Below are 15,609 nucleotides of genomic sequence, written 5' to 3'. Positions count from 1 at the left end.
GAACTGTTCAGCAAATCCTGACTGTATCTTTAATTACTTCATATAATCAAAAAAGGGGCAAAGCAAAATGAAAGGAGAGGAGACAGTTCACATGGTGTTATTCCTCCATCCTTGCTCTGATTCAGAATCTGTTCTTACAATGCAGTACTGTCTTTTAAAAGCATAGGAAGGGTTTATCTCTAGCTTAAACCAGCAGCCAACAGAAATAAGGAAGTGGTAGATGTGTTACTATGGACCAGGGTGTCTGGCATCCAATAAGGTTTATATTTAACTGTTTTTCTGTAGTCATTGAATGCATAGAAAGTGATTCTCAAACATATGCTGCTGTGTGACACAGGAAGCCAGGTCATGTTTAAAAGGCTTTAGTGTAATCTATAATCACATTACAGACTTTAATTGCCGAGTTTTGTATAGCAACATGGTGTTGGTGATTTTGTTATTGAACGTTACAGAGAATGGAGATTTGTAAAGAGCAGCAGAAATATTTGCTATTAGTGTTTTTAAACATGATACTAGGGGAAAAAATGCAAATATCTCAGCCTATGGCATTAGTGAGATTATTAGTGGTGCTCTGTCCCACTTCAAAAGGAACACTGGAAAAAAACGGAAAAGTTCAGCAACAAGACCAGAATACCTGACAACTGGAGACTCATTTTGTAGCAAGAGTCCTAAGCTCTGTCTCATTACTTAACCAAACAGAATTTAGAAGGCACCTTCAGATATTTACATCTGGACTTATTTTTAATAGATAAGTCTTTAATCTAGTAAAAGAAAGTAAACCAGCATCTAATGATGGGGGAAATTCAGACTAGAAACAAAGAACGTATTTTAAAATGAAAATGATTCAATACTGGAACAACTTAGCCTAAAGATGGTGAGTTCTCAGCTAGAAGTGCTTGTAGGTGTAGAAGAAAACCATACTTAGAGACAACGGAGGATTGGACAGTTTCAGTGGCTTTTATTGAGGTACAGGAGATCGTAACAGATACCATATCAGATGATCCTTCCCTAGCCTCAATTCATGAGTCTCACTGCAATGGTTACTTGATGCATATTACAGTGTACTGGAAATGCCTGCACTGAACCCAAGGCAAAGAGCTACTACACTCTTTGCACGCTGTGTGTTTGTGTAGATTTTTGCAGTGTGCAGTGGAGACAAATGATGTCATCATTGGTGTCAGTATTTATAGATCTATATAAATGCATAACATAGTATAGAGGCATACTGCACAGTGCTATGCATGCATGCATTGTGCACTTGTATATAGATATACAGGAATTATATATATAAGCTACAGTATATAACTGTATAATGTAAATATAGTTTGTGTCTATGTAACCTCACCATATTTTATATTCTTGCCAGCTAAACATCTCCCCTTAAGGACAGGTCATTGTTTGCAGAAAACATTTTTGACTGCTGATCTCACACAGCTGTAAGGTCTTTCTGGTCACTTGTTAATGAGTTCCTGGAAGAACTTTGCTCTTCTGGCTGAAACAAAAGCTGGAACAGTCTCTTTTTGTGCCACTCTAGACTTCTACAATAAACTAGCACTGAAACCATTTTGAGGCGAACCAAAACATTTTATTTTTCTCTTTTTCCAAGCCCAGCTGGTGTTGTCTGAAGGATTCGCAAAAGTGAGCACACATGACATTAACAGCTGCCACAGCAAATGCTCTGTAGACAGGAGTGGAGTAGTTAAGATGGAACAGTTTGACTCCGTGTTTCTCAGAAGCTTTCTCTGACCGTTTCAGTTCACACTTCTGCATGTGCAACGACAAGAAGACTGGAAGTGCAACGTGCACTGATGATGCCTCACAGGGCCACCCATCTTCATCTCCCCATCCCAGAGCACCCTCAGCAGAGCACCCAGTGCCCTCTGAGCCAAGAGCCCTGCTGTAACTCAGCCCAGCCCTCTGTGACTCTTCCATGCTCTGATCCCATGATACTTTAAAGGCTGGAAAATATTTTGAGGGCCTTCATGGCTGCAGATCCAGCAGCCAGGCTAAGGAGTGACAGTCTTGGCCCTGAACATGTGCCCAGGGGCCAGGATACAGTGTGCCCTTGGAATGTCACCATGGGCATGGGCAGCCTTGTTGCTCTTAGCACTAGGCACAAGTGATCCCTGAGGGAGAAGTGACCCTTTGCCAGCCCCGACATGCTGTTCTTGGTGGTGCTGTTGCAGTGCTGCAAGTCCAGAGTTGCTTTTCCCACTTTTTATTCCACTGTCTTCCTCTGAGGGAAGCTTGAAGGCTTGCGTGAGGGCTGGCAGGGTCCTGAAATCCAAGGGTGCTAAATGCTGTGCAAGTTTAAGTTATTAACTTGTTCTGCAGTTGTGTTAAAACAGCGAAGATGTCATCAGTAGGCGAGGTCAGGTCTTGGGCTGATTGCTGCTGCTCAGATGTGCAACGGGAGCAGGTCCTGGCTCTGGAAAATCAGGACTGCAGTGGGACAAAAGCAAACATAAGAAAAAGGTCCTCACCCAGGAGAATTTTTTCTGTCACAGCTCTGCCTGTGGGCAAATGCAAACTGCAAACCTGTCCAGGCTGAGGGGGCTCAGTGGGGCTGCCGGGGGTGCAGGGGCAGCAGTGCTTCCCTGAGTGTGTCCACCAGCTTTCACTGTGTGCGTACACTGTAGGCAGCAAATGCTTACCCACATGTTCCTGTTTGTGTCTGGGCTAATCACATATATTGCGTCTGGGTGGTTGGCTGAGCGTTCCTTTCAGGACTGGTGGCCTGTATTGGCAATTTCCCCTTCTGGCAGAATGATATAAGGAAAAAGAAACAGAGGCTCAAAACAAGTCCTCATGAAAGAGTTGCCAGTACTTTGCAAGTGGGGGATCTGGGATACTCCATATGCTAAAGCAGGTCTCAGCTCTCTGCTCTGTGTATGTGAATCCAAGCCATATGAGTGCTTTGGTCTTCCAGATGCCGGGCACAGCAAGGCATGACCGAGAGATGGCAATCCAGGCTAAAAGGAACCTGTCAAAAACCACGGACCCTGTAGAAAGGCTTCGTCTGCAGTGTTTAGCAAGGGGATCTGCAGGCATCAAAGGACTTGGCAGGTGAGTCTAAGAAGTCAAATCCATTATTCGTCCTAATAGTTCTGGCTGCAAGAGGCTCAGGGGCTAAGCAGGGACCAAAACTTGAGTTTTCTGGTTCCAATGCAAATGCCATAACCCACAGAGCCTAGGCTTGGTGCTCCTGTGTCTTGGGAGACAGGACTGAACTGCTCACCTGTTTAAGGACCAGGAACCATGAATCCCTCACAGTAAGGTGCTTCCTTGAGACCCAGAACAAGTCCTGCCAGGGAGAGAGTGGGAACATCAAACATCTCTCTCTTTGGAATTTTCTGTAATTATCTCAAGTATCACAATACTGGGAATTTTGTGCTTCCTTTCTTTTGGGACGTGATTCCCTTGGGTGTAATGGCCTGTTAGCTGTCCAGTCTGACTAGACTGCAGTCACCCATGTGGGTCTCCCCACCCCTAGGACAGGGCAGGTACATCACACCCTGAAGCCCCTCCTGGGACCATAAAACACAGAGGGACCCTATGTGACCAGCCAGAATTCATCTACATGCCCAGCTTTTAGATGTCTCAATGTATAACAAATAGAAGACTCCTCCAGTTGAGGCAGCCTTCACCTCGTTTTAACTTCAGCTGTGTAATGTTCAGGCACCAATCTAAGCAAGTCATCTCTGCTGTCAATAAGTGTGGGTTTTTTTGGCTGGGTTTTTTTCTTTCCTCCCTCTTTTTTTTTTCTTTCTCAGAAGACCGTACAAGGGGGAAATGTTATCTCAGTAAGGTGTCCCTGTGCTCTGGCGCTGTGCTAAACCGCTGCAGCATTCTGCAAGTTTTCCTATGCATTTTCCTCAAATTGCACATATTCCACAGAGTATTTCGGATTATGGATGATGACAACAGCAGGACCCTTGATTTCAAGGAGTTTGTGAAAGGATTAAATGATTATGCCATGATGATAGACAAGGAAGAAGCACAGGAGATTTTCCGGATATTTGATAAAGATGGCAGTGGAACAATTGATTTTGATGAATTTCTTGTTACACTGAGAGTAAGTCTGGAAATTTTTGTTATTGCTGCACCAAATGGAGAAAAAGCCTTGGTTCGTCATTAGCTGAACACAAAACACAGTACTTTTCTTTGCCTTAGTAATTAACAAAGCCTACAGGTCTATTTAAAAAATCAGTAACTCTTGAGAAGTTAAAATATTCTATTTCTATCTAAATACGCTAAAGAAGAAAATCATCTTAAACAACACCTCTGTGTATTTGAGGGCTCAGAAGACAACACGTCTCTGCAATTTATTGGCAAGATGTAAGGCTCTTCATGAATAGAATAGAAAAGAATAGTTGCAAATAAATGGTTGTGATTTTTTTTTATTTATTAATTACTGTCTTGATTTAGGTACTTAAATTCCTATATTGCAATCTGGGTACCTCAGTGGTTCAGTCCATTAATCTCACTTCTTTAGCTGTCATTTTAAGATGCATGAACAAATCCAGTGCTGCCTTTCTCTAATCAGTGACAATGTGACTGATTTTGGTTGGATTCTCTTTGCTCTGCTGGAGGCTAAGCAATCAAGAAAGACAATAGTGCTTAGAGTATTTAGTAATCTCGTGATAAATATTTAAAATGGGTAAACCAGAAAATTGTTCTAGGCAGCATTTTCTCTCTTACTGTCCATTTACTATTGTATTGATAAACACTGAATAGTCTTGATAACACTGCTTTTTTGGTGATATACTATCCTTCCTACCTCATGGACAGTGTAGACTGTCAACAGTTTGTTGTCTCAAGTGCCTTGAAACAGGTTTATTATTACAACATGTTTACTAGTATTAATTATGTTTACTATTTCTTATTAAATAGGTTTACAATTTACAACAGCAGTTACTTGAATTTGGAACTGAGCAAGTAGCTGGCAGAAATAAAATGGTTCTGTTAATATTTCTTTACAGCCTCCCATGTCAAAGGCAAGAAAAGAGATTATCATGCAGGCATTTAGGAAGTTAGATAAGACCGGAGATGGTGTCGTAACAATTGAAGACTTACGGGGGGTGTATAACGCAAAGCATCATCCCAAATACCAAAATGGAGACTGGACAGAAGATCAAGTTTTTAGGGCCTTTCTGGATAATTTTGATTCACCCTATGACAAAGATGGGAAGGTAAGTGAAACACTTAATGACAAGCCATGAGATCACCATCTGACTCAGCATTTGACTTAAACTATTACATGTAGGAGTGACTGCAGTACAAACGTGCATTTGCAACACATTTATGGGGGAAAGTAAAATACTTGTAGGACTGTTGGTGTAGCTTGCTTATGCATTCGGAGGCAAAGGGGCCTTTGCAGGAGGTGCAAGGGTAGACAGACGTGAGATTGCATTTACAGGCTGGTAGCCTTAATACTCTACTTTCATAGGTTAGTCTAAGTACATCTTCACTCTAACCCACACAATTGCTGATTTTCAAGATCCACATAAAAAACAAAGGGCTTTTCATTTCTTAGGAGAAAAAATACCAGGATCCAGTTCAAAAGCAGGTTCCCTAATACAAGGAATACTTCACAGTTAGCATGTGTAATTACTGAGTCACTTGACTTGGAAATTGGTGCATAACAGAGGTAGATCTATCCACGGAGAGCTGGAGGGAGGGTGGGGTTGGGGGGCTGCCACAAGCCATGTCCCGTGAGGAGCCGCTAGCTGTGGCAGGGCTGGGAGCACTTCCTACCTCTGCTTCTACCCTCTGTGGCAGGTGCAAAGCCTGGGCACCTCCTGTGACAGACTTCTTATGCATTCGCTTTCTAGCTGTCTCCGAGCCAAGCACGCTTTGTTTCCCCTTGTTTCGTGTCTGCAAACTTCCTTGGTCTGAATGTACAGGTCTGACCAACTCAGAGCAATCACGGATCTCTGCTATTCACATAGGGACATTCTCAGTCCAAGCTGTTCATGATAACAAACTAGATAAGGTTTCATCGGTGCTTTGTGGAATGTCTTTACATACTTCACACTTCGGAGGTTGCACCTGGGTTTTCATGGCAGCACTACACTGGTGACTGTTACCTGTCTAGTGGCTGGCTACTACCCCCAAGTCCTCCACTTGCTTTGTTTCCAACAGACAGGCTCTTAGTTTGTAGGGAGGTGATGTTTTTTATTTCCCTCAGGTATAGCTTTGCACTTTCTAGAGCTGAATTTCATCCCTTTCCTGTTCTGTCATCCTCAGAGGTACCAGTTGCGTGTGTTGTCCTCTTTCTTCTCTGCAGCAGTGGTGACGTCTAGCAAACCTCAGACAAAATATTTCTGGAGTTTTGTGCCAAGGTCATACACAAACACATTAAATGAGTCCCCAGAATGATCCTCTACTAGTTCAGTGCCTTGTACTTCATAAACGCTGCAGTGTTTAAGCTTACAGGAAAGTTACTCTGAGCACCCACTTCTTGCTCAGCAATCCTGGTATTAAATTGCAGTTTGTTCTGAGAACTGACTGTGACTTTCCTGCGCCAGAATCAGAGTCACTAATGACTCTGGTATAGCTAAACACCTGAAATGTTTTTTAGCAGAAAGGCCTCAAGGCTAAGCATCTGCTAGAGAGGTCCTCTTCACCATCACCTCGCTAGATGCCTCTGAAACAGGCAGGGTCAGTGAAGCTTGTAATCGATTCCTAATGGTAGGACAGTTTGCAAGGTTAGCTTCTCCCCATTGCCACATTTTACCTAGCTCTCAAATGCACAGCACAGTAGGAACAAGTATTTTTCCATGTGATGTTAATTCAAAGAATGATCTATACAGGTCAAGAGTTAAGGCATCACAAGAAACATGCACTGTTTGTATCTGCTAATCGGATTATTTTTTTTTTTAATTGTCATTTTAAAAACCATTCAACTTCGAAATACCTATGAAAGGTATTAAAAACTCTCAGGTATTTGAAAGAATGTTTGGTTCTTTAGTTGAACCTTCTTTAACGCAATGATATTTTCTCTCTGTTGAATGGATATGAAGCTCCTAGCTGCCTCTGTGTTGCACCAGAAACACCCTCTACTTTTTATTAATAATAATGCACAGAACCAGATTATAGCATCCCTGGAAAAGGAAAGCATTGAAACATTTGTCTTCTTGGGCAGCAATGATTTTAACTTCAGTTCCTGGTAAGGTTAGTTTAACTCTGCATGTTTCATTTCCATCAAGTGTTCCTGGAGGACAGTAGCTCTTAGTTCTAGCAAAGCGAACTTACACAAATTTTGTGTCTTCATTCTTCGTGTCGGGTTGCTTTACACTAGCAACAACAAAAAACAGCAAGTGTTACATTTCTTTTAGAGTTTTTCTCAATGTGTGTTTTTGACTTACAGCATTTAAAAAAAAAAGGTTAATTTTCCTGTTTTAAATCCTTCTGTCTCAGGTCACAACAGAAGAATTCATGAACTACTATGCAGGTGTCAGCGCTTCAATAGACACAGATGTCTATTTTATCATCATGATGAAGAATGCTTGGAAACTCTGATCATATGACTAAAGAAGCAAGACTTTACTTCTACCATTTGTAGGTTCCCATGATTAAGTGTATGTGCAACACCACGCTCATTTTCTGTAATATCAGCTTCCAGTAACTGTGCCAATTACAGTCAGTCTGCAGAAAAAAATTCCAGATGTTTTGGTAGGCTCAGCCTTAGGGGATTGGAGTGTAATCAGAGAGCAGATCTGGCTCCACGAATCTGCCCCTTTCCTCCCTGCATCCCTGACATATCTTTTCTTTCCTGTGATGAGCTCCTTCTCAGCCATCCGCAGTAGATCCCTGTGGCTCCTGAATGTATCCCCTCCTCCAGTGTTAGAAAAAGCTCTGTTCAACAGAGGGTGCAAGAGGAGGAAACTGAAATATTCTGGTAGGGTGGTGGTTGGGGGCAGACTGTTATGAGCATGAGGCAGCCTGTCCCAGGAGGGTCACGTAGCCTTCTCGGCTGCAGCACTGCAGGAGCTCTTGCCTTCTTGGGTCTCAGTTGTGGGGTGGAGCAACTGCTCAGCTCACCGCTGGGAACATTTCCCAGTGCCAGGAGGCTGGAGGGAGAAGCAGATTGGGAAGAGGAGACATGGACCAGAATAAATGCAAAATGATCTTTAAAGCCCTGTTTTCTCCCTGGCTTACTAGTCAGTATACAGGCATTTTTCCTGTGCATGCCTTGTTTCAAACCTCCATGGACCTGCTTATAGCTTTTTTTCCCTCTTTCATTTCTTTCTTTTTGTACTTCGAGATCATATCACTAATATTTTTCTTTAAAGGGCATATATGTGCTACAGTATTTTCTTCTCACTGTTCCTGGAACATTTACTGGTCTGGTAGCTGTTGCTGTACACACCTACACCAAAAGCTGCTTACTACTTTTTATATTTATACTGGTTTATGACCAAGCTTGACTTCAGGGAACTTTCTGGGAACCCAAGAACTCGTCACTTTCTTGTCTTGTCATAGCCTGAAAAAACGATGGGAACCTCCCCTCCTGGTCACACCAATGAGGCTGTCTCATTTCTGAGATCTTCTGTCCTTTCCTCTTACAGAGAGTGGGAAAATGGTGCACAAAGGAAACTGGAAAAAAAAAAAGAAAAGAAAAAAGAAAAAAGGAAAAGAAAAGGAAAAAATAAAAAGTAAAATAAAATAGAAAATAAAAGAAAAATAAAATAAAATAAAATAAAATAAAATAAAATAAAAAATAAAAAGAAGAGAAGAGAAGAGAAGAGAAGAGAAGAGAAGAGAAGAGAAGAGAAGAGAAGAGAAGAGAAGAGAAGAGAAGAGAAGAGAAGAGAAGAGAAGAGAAGAGAAGAGAAGAGAAGAGAAGAGAAGAGAAGAGAAGAGAAGAGAAGAGAAGAGAAGAGAAGAGCGGGAGGGGTGCTGTCTAGTTATTCCTGCCTTGATTCCTTTTGTCTTCTTTCTTCTCTCACATCGTTGTGCTGCTCTCCCAGCCTGAGATGTTGCTGCTGTAGCAAGGAGTAAATGGCTCGTGTATGGCAGCATTTGCTCCATTTCAGGCTGGCAGCCAGCTAAAAGGAGTATAGGCTTATACACTGGACTTTCAGAAGAGCTTGACTGATGAATTCTCAGCTCTTACATAGCCTGGGCTGCTAACAGGTCAAACACTGAATTCCTGAGTGCTTGCTGCTCTGGTCCTGTGCAAACGTTGCTTTTGTTTTGTTCAGCTGTGATCTCAGTATGAGCAATACCTGTGTGCAGTTCCTTAGTAAAGGCTGTGCAAACTCTATTGTTTTCTTTGATCTGTAAGTCTCCAGAAACTTGCATACTGGCTGACACTGGAAACTGGTGGAAAGTCTCTTTAAGATTGCCGTCCATCATAAGAGGAGCCTTTACTTACTGCAATGCTGCTGAAGTGCCAACATACCTTACATGAAAAACAAACTTACTGTCGCATAGAGGCTGTACATGTCACGGCAGCTTGAGTAGAATCCATCTATTTCTCATTTATTAATTGGCTCCACAACAAGGTGTCATGTCATCTGTCTCCTGTGTTTCAAATAATAGGAAAGTAATGTGAATGGACTATGGGAATCGCAAAATGAAAGAAGTATTTCTTTCTGACATGCTATCTCACGTCTTCAGACCCCACAGTGATCTGTTGTGCTGATATTTAATCAAGTGCAATGAAATTTTTAATCTGAATAACTGCAACCAGTTTCTCTTTTCAGTGCTAATACTTTCCAATTTTACCGAATCCCAAATGCAATATCCCTTTTCAGAAGGGAGGAGTGGTACTGGAAGCAACTATGCAAGCAGCAGCATAGCTGGAGCCTGCAATGGCTGGGGAAAGCTCAGTGCCCCAGGGTGACATTTCTGCACTGAGCTTGACTAACAGGGTTTTCTGTGGGGACCTGAAGGACATGAGCCAGGAGAGCTCAAACACTCTCCTCCCGGTGGGAAGGCTCAGCGCCCACCCTGCAGGTGAGAGCTGCAGACAACGTACCCTGCTGCCCCCAGAGCGCACTCCCTGCTCCTTGGGTCTGCCTATGGGCGGACCTCATTGCTCACTGGACACATTTCTCAGCAGCAGGAGGACATTTTTCACAATGTAGTCATTTCAAAATTTGTGCAGAGTATGTTTCCAAGGGCCGGTTTCAGATTTCCTCAAAGTCAGTGACAAAGTTTCCTTTCACTTCCCTGGGAACAGAGTTGCTCCTGGGGCAACCTGAGTATAAACTGTTAACTGCAGAGAAGGTATAGTGCTTTAAGGAAAAAGAAAGATTAATGTGATTTTTCACTTGTAATCAGATGCTGTAGAAATCAAATTGGAATCTGTACTGTAAGAAATGTCATTTGATTAATATGGGTGCAAGTTCATGGAACAAACACAAATGTTGCATCAACTGTTAGGTAGTAGAATTTCTGCTAGAAGTGCAGCCATAATGACATACTGGGAGCACAAGCCTGAGATTCAGCAGAAGCACTTTGCAGAAGTGAAAAGCAAATTAAGGGGATTTGAACCAGATGTGAAGGGATATCAGGGCTAACAGCAGATGCCCAGAGCTGCCCTTCAGCCCTGCACTGTCCCTGTCTGCTGGGACTGCTGCACCGTGATCTGGGACAGCCAAAATGAAGCCCAAATGCCTGTGTTCAGCTAAAGGCTGCTGTGTGCAGATGCTGGAGATAGGTGGTGATGCAGGCTGTCCTGTCAGTCTGTGGTTGCACAGTGCACATGGCAGATACTGAGAGATAGGTGGCAAGGCACGCGATCATATCTGTCACTAACATCAAGACTGTCAGATCTTGGTTGGTGCTTCATGTTTGAAGCACTATTTCTTCTTTCTGATTGTGCAACAGATGCTAAACAGGATGGCACAAACCATAGGAACATCTGAGTCTGTAGGGCTGTGTGCCAATACCAGAGGCAAAGGTTTTGCCTGCACCTTGAGCTCCCACCTCCCCCATAGCACAGCACTTTGCCAGGGATGCACTCTGCCCACCCTGCCAGGCAGCACCAGAGCTTGCTCCAAAGTGCTGGTGGAGCCCTGTGGTCCCTCGTAGAGGGAAAAGGCTCCCTTACACCTCTCCCAAAACTCTGCCCCCACTCCCTACCTCTACCTGAGCCGTCAGAGCATCTCTGCGACACCCTCTTCCTCCCTCCCTGAAAGAGCACAAGGCACGGGAGCAGAGGGGCAGGGGACAGCCTCTGCCTCTGGTGTGTTCCCAGGGAAGGGTGGCACTCCTGCAGCATCCTTTACTGCATTTTGGTTCTGCCACTTTTTTTGGCTTTGTGCTTTTATCCTGGAGGGTAGATTTTTAGCTGGATATAGTCCAGAATTGTTGTTTGGCTCATGCTCTCTCCTGAAGCATAAACTTCTGGTTCAAGCGACTCAGTTTTAATGCAAGCCCCACTCACTGGCATATATTCTTGAAATTAGACTACAAGGTATGTTCAACGATCTGACTCATTTTGTTGGTCTCCTGGCACAAAGCTGGTTTGACAGAGGCAGATGGAAGCAGCTGAGGTTTTTGCAGATTAAGCCACCTGCTCACATTGCTGTATAAAAGCCAACTTGGCTTTAAGTAACAGCTTTTGCACGGTACTGCCTCAAACCTCTGCAGCTGCTTGGGCAGAGCAGAGCTTTGCCATCCTAGAGCTGGGCTCATCGCCTCTGCTCTCACCGGCTGGCAGAAGGACCAAGCCTGGTGATTTCGGTTATTTTTCTCTCCCAGATCCTGTCCTCGACACCGGCAGCAGCAGCATGCTCAGCTTTCCCTGGTGACACAGATAATGCCAAGAGCAACCTGCTGTCATCTGCAGCTGCTCACTTTCCATGGCTTTTGCTATGGTTATAGCCCATCCTGTTTCTCTAGAAATCCCTTCTCATAGCCAGCCTAGGAGGAAGAGGTGAGCTGAAAGCACATTTCCCAGTGGGCTGTACTTCATACCAAGTCCTCAGGTATTGGTATTTGGAGCAACCTTGGTACATGGAGCAGCCCCCTGCCGTACTGGTTTGCCCCAGCTGAATTTGAAGTCTCTGTGGTTCCGAAGTGAGCGTTGTTTTTTGGCTCTAGCATCTCTTCAGCTCCCGTGCCAACAGAGGCTGTAGGAGGCAGGAGCACTGTAGGATGCAAGAGCATCAGCTCGCTGGTTAGCAGTTGACTCCAGGTGCAGCAGCCCTGTCGCTGCCAGAACCTGGACCCAGGCTTCCTCCCAGCCTGCAGAGTTGCCACTGATCCTAACAGAGGTTGCAGCTGGAGGACGGGGATGAGATCCAGACTTCATTGCACGTCTTGGCACACAGGGAAAATGAGAAAGCAAGGAAGTGCAATATTTTGTTAAAGTTAACTCAAGTCTAGTTTTCTGTGGAAAAGCACATATTGTGGTAAAATGTGAGCAGTGTTCATTTTCCATAGATAAATTTGTTCTTTTTTCACTGAAAACTTGATATTTTTGCCAAAAGCTGGAATTTATTTTTTTACTATTTTCAACTGATCTTTTAGCATTCAAAATCTAGTGGGTTTGGGGGTTTTGTTGGGTTTTTTTGTGGGTTTTTTGTTTGGTTTTTTTTTTGTTTGTTTGATTGGTTGGTTGTTTTTTATTAGCTTATGTACATTTTCTGGAAAAAAAATAGTGGATTTCTTTAGAGCAGTTCTGACTTTGTGGCAAAAAAATTATTCCTTTGGACATTTCCACCAATGCATTTCTACTTTGTTTCTCATTTTTTCTTGCTTGACTAACCTTTGGGGCTTTTTACATTCATTTGATAATGATGGTAATGTTGGACTAATCTAATTTCATTGTGACGTCTAATTTATGCAGGAAATGTCCTCAGGTCATGCCAGGGGGGCTTTAGATTGGATATTAGGAAAAATTTCTTCACCAAAAGGGTTGTCAATGGAACAGGCTGCCCAGGGAGGTGGTTGGGTCACCACCCTTGGAGGTATTTAAAGGATGTGTACATGTGGTGCTTAGGGACATGACTTAGTGGTGGACTTGGCAGTTCGAGGTTAATGGCTGGACTCGATGATCTTTTCCAACCTGTTCAATTTTATGACTTCATGCTTCTAATACTTATCAATAACTGAAATAACCTTTCTTAATACATTTTTTCAGGAAGTAGCAACAGCTCTGTCTCCCAATGCAAGAAACTCAGACCACTGACCTCAGTCTCATTGGACCAAACCCTGAAGCTTGCTGTGGCAGCACATCCTAACATCAGATTAGGACAGTCTGAGCTAAAAATCAGACTTCTCTGGAAGATGCAGAAGAATTACTTGCAAAAGATGAGGCTATGTTAAACATCTTACTATGGGCCACAGTGTATAGCCATCATACACACTGTAAACACCGTTTTTCTCATTCTTAGGTTACAAAAGATGAATTTCTGGACTACTACTCTGCAGTCAGTGCTTCTGTGGACAGTGATGCCTACTTTATTTTAATGATGAAGAAATCCTGGAAACTGACTTTTGCTTTCATTTGCCACAACTTCTTTGGGACCAGAGACTATAAAGAAGTGAAACACTGTTTAGTTTGTTGTAGGTTTGATTTACTTCCCCAGTTCCTGTCTGAGCAACGTTTTCGGAGCTGCATGATTTGGTGACACTAACCAGTGTCCCATTGCTGGATGCTGACATGTGGCTTCATGTTTCAACAGGTGGCGCTTAAAAGCCAAGGAATCGTCAGCCTCACCGAAACACAGAGCTGCCGAGCAAGCAAAGGGAGGGGAATAGTCGGTACAAATTAGCAATTGCATTTCCTGGCATCATGAGCTGTTTTCTTGTCTGCCTGTACATTAGATTTGTTTTGCCAATGTCCTGTTACACAGAGGAGTGCTAATGTGGGGAGGCTTCACGATGACAGTGTTAAGGAACTGTTCGACCCTAAAATAATTCTGCACAGAGATGGTAAGTCGTCTTTATGTCACATTTTAGCTGGGTTTAAAGGACAGCTTCAGAACCCACAGCCAAAGAGATAACTAGCTTGAGCCAAAAGCATACGGACTAAAAACCCTGCTGCTGCTGCTCCCCCACAGCAGCAGCACTGCAGTACGGCTGTATAAATACAAGCCTCCAAATCAATAAACACTTTTGCTAAGAAGCCTAGAAGGGGCTGAACTCCTGCCCTGCAGAAATACCTTGCCAGCATCACCAGGTCCCTTGCTGCCAGAAGGGATGGCTTCACGGCCAGCTTGTGCCTGCCTAACACCGCCCTGAGCTCAGCCACGTGTCTCTGCAGCAGCGGTGGCCAGGCCACCTCTTTGCTGCTTGTGCTCTGGCAAAAACAGCTCCCCTGCCTCCCCACATTTAGCTGGTCTACCACCCCACTGGCACACACATTTTTGTGTGTTTTATCAGCCTGTCTTAATGAATGCACATAAGAGGAGAAGATTTGGTAAACAAACTAATAAATTCAGCAGGGAACAAGTATTGCCTTGAGAGGTAATTAACATTTTTCAGCATCATTAAAATTAGACTGTGACTCAGCGTTATAACTGACAAAAGTTATTTTATTTCACAGATTAGCATCTGTGTGCTGCTAGGAGATGTTTGCATAGTGCAAATGAACTGCGCACTGCTGAGGGGAGAAACAAAGCCAGGAGAGAGCTGTGTTGTACCACAAGCGCAGGAGAGGTGGTGGGGACTGATGTGTAAGTGTGGGGAGAGGAGCAGGCAGCTCCAGGCGTGGTGTCATGAAGCAGCTACACAGAAACCAGGGTCACCAAGCTGCTTGTGCGTGTGTGGCTGAGTATGACCACAGGAGGCAGAAAGGGTGGAGGAGGAAGGAAGGCTATGCTGAACTTCAAGAAGGTGCATGGAGTATGTGAAATCTGAGCTGTACCCCTGTGCAGGTGTTGAGTCAGATGGGAATTTGTGAACAGCTATGGGGAAAACTCTGTCTTGTAGAATAAGGAAACTACTTGGTCCTGACCTGGTGAAGTGTTGTCAAGACCTAGCCATGGCTTTATCTCCATATATGTATTATGCATCTAAAAGCCAGCCATGGACAGAAGTATTTTTGGTGCTTCTTGCCTTGGTGCATGTTCAGATTTGTTTTTTTCCAAAAGGAAGCTGAAAGTTTCATATCTCTATAAACCCATGAAATTTAAGTTGATGGCTATAAAATTGCACATGATGTTCAGGGATGCTGATCCTAGGCCTGCTCAAATATTGGTACTCAGCACCTGCAAAATAGTCAGGGAGCAATTTTTCCAAAAGATTTAGTTCCCACCATTCAGGACAGATTGTCAAAGCTGAAGGAGACTGCTAGTCTCTGCATGCTTCAAAGCAGCCTAGTCCCTAGACACGGTGATCTCAGAGGAGCTCAGTGCTTGTGAAAGTTCAGCTTGACAGGACTTGACTGAACACCTCTGTAATGACCCATTTGTTGTCATTGGCTTGGAGCTGTTGGATGTGGTTCAATGAACAGGTTTAATGGCTGTTTCTGGGAGCCGAGGTCCTTCAGAAACCTTCATGCTCATCTCGAACCCTCCTTGATTTGGCTGTGCTTGCTGCTGCTCTCCTGGGAGGACACTTTTCTGGGTAGGCTCCATCATATGCCCAGGTGCATACAGGGAATGAGGTAACCCCCGTGTCTGGCATGAGTTAGCCTATATCCTC

The 15,609-nt window shown here is 43.7% G+C and overlaps 1 protein-coding gene across 1 annotated transcript in view; it reads left to right on the top strand.

Moving 5' to 3' along the window:
- CAPSL (calcyphosine like) overlaps positions 1-15,609 on the top strand; it is a 76,100-nt gene that overhangs the window by 24,767 nt on the left and 35,724 nt on the right. Inside the window, exons 2-5 of the mRNA XM_080372157.1 lie at positions 2,930-3,066; positions 3,898-4,075; positions 4,983-5,192; positions 7,423-13,896. Coding sequence (XP_080228283.1) covers positions 2,930-3,066; positions 3,898-4,075; positions 4,983-5,192; positions 7,423-7,524 — 627 coding nt within the window. The 3' untranslated portion in view covers positions 7,525-13,896. The remainder of the gene's footprint in view (positions 1-2,929; positions 3,067-3,897; positions 4,076-4,982; positions 5,193-7,422; positions 13,897-15,609) is intronic.

Source organism: Falco punctatus, assembly GCF_963210335.1.
Source record: "Falco punctatus genome assembly, chromosome: Z".
Lineage (NCBI taxonomy): Eukaryota > Metazoa > Chordata > Aves > Falconiformes > Falconidae > Falco > Falco punctatus.
Note: the sequence above shows the minus strand (reverse complement) of the source record. Positions and strands in the feature narration are given on the sequence as shown.